The following is a 5,794-nucleotide window of genomic DNA, read 5'->3' on the forward strand; positions in this document are numbered from 1 at the left end:
ACAACAAACATTCAGAGTGATCAGCCTCCAACTGGTGATAAAAACAAAACCCTCATATGAGATTAAATATAAACATCACTCGTCCAGGTCCCATTTCAGTTCTCAGAGATAAGATCCTGCAGAGTCATAAAGGAAGAAAGTACAATTTATTTTATTATTAAGTCTTGTTCCTGTCCCAGCCCCTGTCCTGGTCCCTGTCCTGGTTCCTGTCCTGGTCCCAGATTCATGTTTCAGTAAAGATAATATTGATGTATGACACTGATCAGAGACACCACAACGAAGTGAAGGAGGCAGTGTATCAAAAAACAAATGTTACTGAGCAGAAAAAACAACCAGAAACTCTGATCATGTTTGTTCCTCTGAGACTCTGATCTTGATCTCAGCTGCAGAACGTGTCAACAGAGACTGACGCCATCTTGTTTTACTCTGCTGTTGTGGTTTTGTTAAAACCAGAGTCAGTCCGTCTTAAGACTGAATCTGTCTTCTTCTGTGTTCTGTTCCTATAGCAACAGAGGGGGTGGGGGGTGAGGTTGGGGTGACATGACATCACCGCGAGCAGAGAAGGTCGTCACTAATTGTCGGGGTCTTTCCGTCATTATTAGCTTGTTAGCTGAAGTGTCATTACTGTTATTAACCCAGGTGTGTTTTCTCAATGACCCAATCCTCCGTCCTGGATGAATGGAGCGAGGGATGAACGGAGGGACGGAGCGGAGGTCATCCGGCCCCGGGGGGGGGGGACCTATCGCCCCTGGCAACAGCAACACAAAGACAAAAAAATAATCTGGACGAAACTGAAGGAAGGAGGGAAAGTGATTGTCCAGAGAGTTTAACGACGACAGAAACAGGTCAGAGGGAAAATCTGGAAACTCTGCTTTAAAACTCCAGAGTGACACATTTACAAGCATCAAAAACACAGGTTTTATCAGCGTTTAATCACCTGAAACTGATCATTGTTGTGTTTTCGTTTGATTACAATGAGCAGTTTATATCTACACAGGGAGCGGTTTTAAAGACTCTTATTAACATTTAATAACATCAATAAAATATTCTGTTTTCTTCACAGACTCGTCGATGTGGAAGTTGACGTCGTTTTGTCCCCTGCCGGCCACCGTAGAGAGTTCAGGGGACAGGTTTTCAGTTGGCTGCAGTCTGTGTTCTCACCACTAGAGGTCAGTAAATCCTCCAGTCTGCTGCTTTAACAGCAGTCGTCTCTTTAACTTTCAGGTTTATTCATGTCTCACAAAACTCTAAATAAAACTCCACAGACAGTTGATCTGCAGGAGGAGTCACTGACTGTCCATCAGGGAAATCAGCTGCGAAACTTTCTCTTCATTCCTCGTCCACAACATAGAACAGCCTGACTACACTGTGAGGCCTCACACTCGACACTGAAGTAAACACTGAAGGTGCATGAAGGTGTATGGTTTACCTTCTGACCAGTTTTACTCTTATTATCACACCTGAAAGACACAGACAGAACTCTGGGTCGTCTCTATCGTGAAAATGTGATATGAAACCAGGGCGTCTGTGTCTCAGGAGGTCGGTGGTTTGATCCCCAGCTCCTCCAGACCACATGCTGAAGTGTCCCTGATGTGAGTTTAGTGCAGTGTGAAGCTTTGAGTGCTGGATCAGACCAGAAGAGTCTCGATGTGACGTTGCTGTGGTTCTGACCTGGTCTGGATCACAGAAACATCCTGGTTTGGGTTAAAATAACGTGTTTGAGGCTGGTGAACGTCTCATGTTCAGAGTCAGTTTTTCATCCTGAAGATGAAGCTGTTTCTGATTCTGTTTCTGAGTCCAACTCATCCTCTCATTTTCTGATCCTCAGTCCAGGACTCTGTTGACCTGGAACCAGGAGGAGGAGGTGATTACTCCCAGGAGCTTTCATTAACAGGTAATGGTCCTGATGACGAAATGTTACACACACACACACACACACAGTGGAAAAGAGGCACAGGAAGTGAGGTCACAGGAGCGGAGGCTGCTGATTGGACGGGAGATTCCCGGGCAGCTGCTATAAAACCTGATGTGAAGCCACAACAAGACAGAGAAAGAGACGACGCAGCAGGACACACACTCCTCCTCCTCACAGAGAGTCGGCTCCACACTGAAGGTACACACTCTGTTTATACTGTGTGTGTGTGTGTGTGTGTGTGTGTGTGTGTGTGAGACGCAGGTGTGCACAGGTTCACACTCCTGCAGGTGCAAAATAAATCTGTGTCTTTTCAGCAGCTGATGTTTCTGTTTTCTCTGCAGGATGCGTTCGCTGCTCACCTAAACTTTTTACAGGACGGAGACAGAAAGTTTGGATTTGAATTTATTCTGGTTGATTAATGTTGTTTCATGTCGTGTTTCCTCCTCCAGCTGCTGATGTTTGTGGTGTCAGGTCATTGTTTTAGACTGAAATCATTTGTTTTCACTCAGACTGTGTCTGTGATCCTCTGCAGGATTTTAGCTTTAACCTCTCTCACCTGGTTAAACAGATTCCATCATGAACAGGTGCGTTAAAGGTTTCATTCCGTGTTAAATGTATTTTCCTGTCAGCTGCAGTTTGTCAGTGTGAAGGTGATGTTCAGGAAACACAGGGTATTTTTGTGAATGGAAGAATTTGCAGAGTGTGTGTGTGTGTGTGTGTGTGTGTGTGTGTGTCCTCACACGTGCATGAATGAGCGCTGCAGCATCAGCAGTGGTGTGAGTGGGAGACGTTGGAGCGTGCACGAGAGTCTGTGCATCATCAGGAATGTGTGTGACGTTGGAGGGTGAGTGTGTTTCTGTGTGTATCTGCATCTGTTTGCAGGAATAATATGTGTGTGTGTGTGTGTGTGTGTGTGTGTGTGTGTGTGTGTCGGGGGGAATGCAGGACCGTGCACGTCAGCAGGAGTGCATGTGACGGTCAAAAGGCGTTTATTTGCAGGGATGGAAAATGCTAAAATTAGCCGATGTTGCTGGACAATACAGCTGAGCTAAAACTGTCCTGCTGTGTGTGTGTGTGTGTGTGTGTGTGTGTGTGTGTGTGTGTGAAGTCTAAATCATGAGAGACAACTTTAAAAACGTCAGAAAACTTTGTTCCACACCTGAGTCCTCTGATCCAGACTCTGCAGGTTAAACCTTCACCTGTTGAAGGTTTTCATGTGTTTAAAGCAGCAGCGCCCCCTGCTGCCTCCACTCACTCATCCTGATCAACACAAAACAAAGACCAGAGCTCAGACTGTGTCGTCCCACTGAAACACCCATGAACTGTTGATGTCTGCGTCAGTTTCCTGGATCTCAGAGATGACCTCTGGTGTTTAACTGATCTACAGCTCAGCTTCACTCTGAACTCTGATTCAGTCAGAGGGAGATCGAACCTGAAGAGCCACAGGTGTTCAGGTGGAGCAGAGAGTTTGATCATCACCGCGGTGAAGTGATGCGTTCATGTGCTGCTGTTCTTTTGTCCATCGTTGCAGATGCAGTTCTGTGGCTGTTTGCTGTTCTCCGGCCTGGTGTCCGTCGCTCTGCTGCTCTGCAGCGTCGACGGCTTCAGAGTCCAACACCAAGCTCAGGTCAGACACACACACACACACACACACACACACACACATACACACACACAGTCATTCTTTCATTTAAAGCTGCATGTTTCAAACATGTTTCTGATAATAATAATAACAGTGACATCAGCTGAAGTAGAGAACAGCTGAACTGCAGGTCATTAGAAACACATGAGTTTTAGTTTGTCCATAAATAAACACAAGGTTCATTTTAACAATTAAAATACAACTTTAATGAGTCCAGTCTGCAGATACGTGTTGCATTCAGGTGCTGGAGGAAACTCAGACGTCTTCAGTAGTTCAGTTTGTTAAACATCAGCAGCAGCTCTCAGCAGAGTCTCTCAGAGTCCTCAGACCTGGATCAGGGTCAGGATCAGGCGAAGCAGCAGATCAGATTGTGTCCAATCAAATCATCCTGACGGCCAAATCAAACGGCCCCTCCCTCACGGGGCCCCGGTGCTGCTATCACATGATGGAACATCAGAGCGAGTGAAACCCTGAGGTCTGACGGGCGGCGGGAGAGAAACCTCCAGGCGGTTTCTGTTTAGTCTGGATGAAACCTGATCGTCTGACTCATCGGAGGCAGCGGGCGGACAGGAAGTCAGAAGCTGCTCGCCGTCAGGGGTCGTGATGTAAGAGCTGATCCACGACCCGGAGTCCTGACGGAGGAAAACAGCGAGCGGAGCGGGGGGGGCTTTTCTCTGCTGAGCTCAGTGTTTTCTATACGGAGCCTCCCTCACAGAAAATAACCTGCACGACTTCACACTCTGTGTCTCAGCGTTTAGACTGATCCCATTTTATTCAAATCCAGCATTCAAGTTAAGGTCTTTTTAGCCGCTGCTGCAGAGTTTTCAGTCATTTCACATGATCTTCATCAGCAGATGGAGCTGCCTGTTTGTAGATAAAACTCCTTTAAATGTTTTTTTGTTTTGTTTTGTTTCAGTAGATCGACGTATCACACTCCCCTTTCATTTCAGTGTATAGCCATATCCCAGTCTGTTTCATTTTCAGTACATAGTCTTATCCCACAAACCCTCCGTTTCAGTTCACACTCCTTTAAATTCAGGACATAGTTTCAGTATATAGTCTTATCCTGGCCTGTTCTTGTGTTGCAGCACGTAGCCCGGCCCGGGTCCAGGCCCCTGGCAGCTCTCCGGCCCCGCCCCGGAGGCGTGAAGGCGGGGGAGGAGCTGACGGCGAAGCTGCTCCGATTGGACGACCTGGTGAGGATGGAGAATGACGTCATGGAGCCGAAGAGGAAGAGGAGTTTCCCCGGCAACAGCGCACCTCTGGACCGCCTGTCGGTCAGCTCCATGGAAACCAAACAGGCGACAAATAAGCAGAGGTGGGATGACCTTTGACCTCTGGGAACCTGCTTTAGGTTTTGATGCCAAACCAGCGTTCACCTCTCTTTCCTCCATTTTGTTTGCAGCAAAGTGGTGGAGTTGCCACGGCGACGAGTCAATCCTCCTCCCATCGACAGGATTGGCATGAGCCGTCTACCAAACAGCCGAGGGTAGGCCCCGCCCCCCTCCCCCTGACAGCCCGCCCCCACTCTACAGCACCCCCGTCTGGACAGGTGGGGCCACCGTCAGTGTCATTCACAGAGAACATAACGTAACGGGTTTAAAACACTGAACTGTCCCTTTAAATTCTCTTTACAGATGCATGAAACAGCCAATCACCAACCGCCAGTCACCTGCTGAGACACGCCCACCACCTGCCAGTCACCCATCAGTCCTCCACCTTCACTTCACCTGGACACCAACCTCCCCCCACCCCACAGCCATGAATGTTTGGTGCATTCAGGTGCTGCTTGGGAAATTCATCACGCCTGCAGAAAAGTCAGGACCAAAGAAAAGACAAAACAAAACTGATTTTTGTTACGATTTTATTTTAATGATCAAATGATGACTGATCTGATTTTATGTTTACGTCCACAGCAGCAGAAAGTTAATAAACAGAAAGACACGTTCAAAGTTCTCGTTTTGTCTCTGTAAAATTCTAAATTGTGTGTGGAGTTTGTGTGTTCTGCCTGATGGTGAAGTGTCTGCTGGTGTGAATGTGAGTGTGAATGGTTCACTGCTAATAACAAATTCACCGACGCTTAATGGAGCCACTCATGAATATAGACTGTGATTCCCACTGCCCTGAAACAAGTCAAGTTTACACACAATCTCAGTTTAAACAGCTCTTTTTTATTCAAACTGAAATTTACATCCCTACTGTGAAAGTCTCATAGTTAAGAGTGAGTGATTCTGCCT

At 47.0% G+C, this 5,794-nt stretch overlaps 1 protein-coding gene across 1 annotated transcript; it reads left to right on the plus strand.

Annotated features, from left to right (window-relative positions):
- Nucleotides 1–1,061: 1,061 nt before the first annotated feature.
- LOC108890673 (osteocrin) lies at nucleotides 1,062–5,500 on the plus strand. The gene is made up of 6 exons (XM_018687648.2): nucleotides 1,062–1,169; nucleotides 1,829–2,113; nucleotides 3,447–3,542; nucleotides 4,646–4,875; nucleotides 4,963–5,109; nucleotides 5,195–5,500. The coding sequence occupies exons 3-5, from the start codon at nucleotides 3,447–3,449 to the stop codon at nucleotides 5,048–5,050; spliced, it is 414 nt and encodes a 137-aa protein (XP_018543164.1). The 5' UTR covers nucleotides 1,062–1,169; nucleotides 1,829–2,113; the 3' UTR covers nucleotides 5,051–5,109; nucleotides 5,195–5,500.
- Nucleotides 5,501–5,794: the final 294 nt, after the last annotated feature.

Source organism: Lates calcarifer, unplaced genomic scaffold, assembly GCF_001640805.2.
Source record: "Lates calcarifer isolate ASB-BC8 unplaced genomic scaffold, TLL_Latcal_v3 _unitig_1799_quiver_1601, whole genome shotgun sequence".
Lineage (NCBI taxonomy): Eukaryota > Metazoa > Chordata > Actinopteri > Centropomidae > Lates > Lates calcarifer.

Excerpts from the sequence above, each read along its gene's own strand:
- LOC108890673 (XM_018687648.2), top strand. The coding sequence starts at position 3,447 with ATGCAGTTCTGTGGCTGTTTGCTGTTCTCCGGCCTGGTGTCCGTCGCT. Across the intron at positions 3,543-4,645 it reads GAGTCCAACACCAAGCTCAG|CACGTAGCCCGGCCCGGGTC; the intron begins GTCAGACACACA and ends CTTGTGTTGCAG. Across the intron at positions 4,876-4,962 it reads CAGGCGACAAATAAGCAGAG|CAAAGTGGTGGAGTTGCCAC; the intron begins GTGGGATGACCT and ends TTTTGTTTGCAG.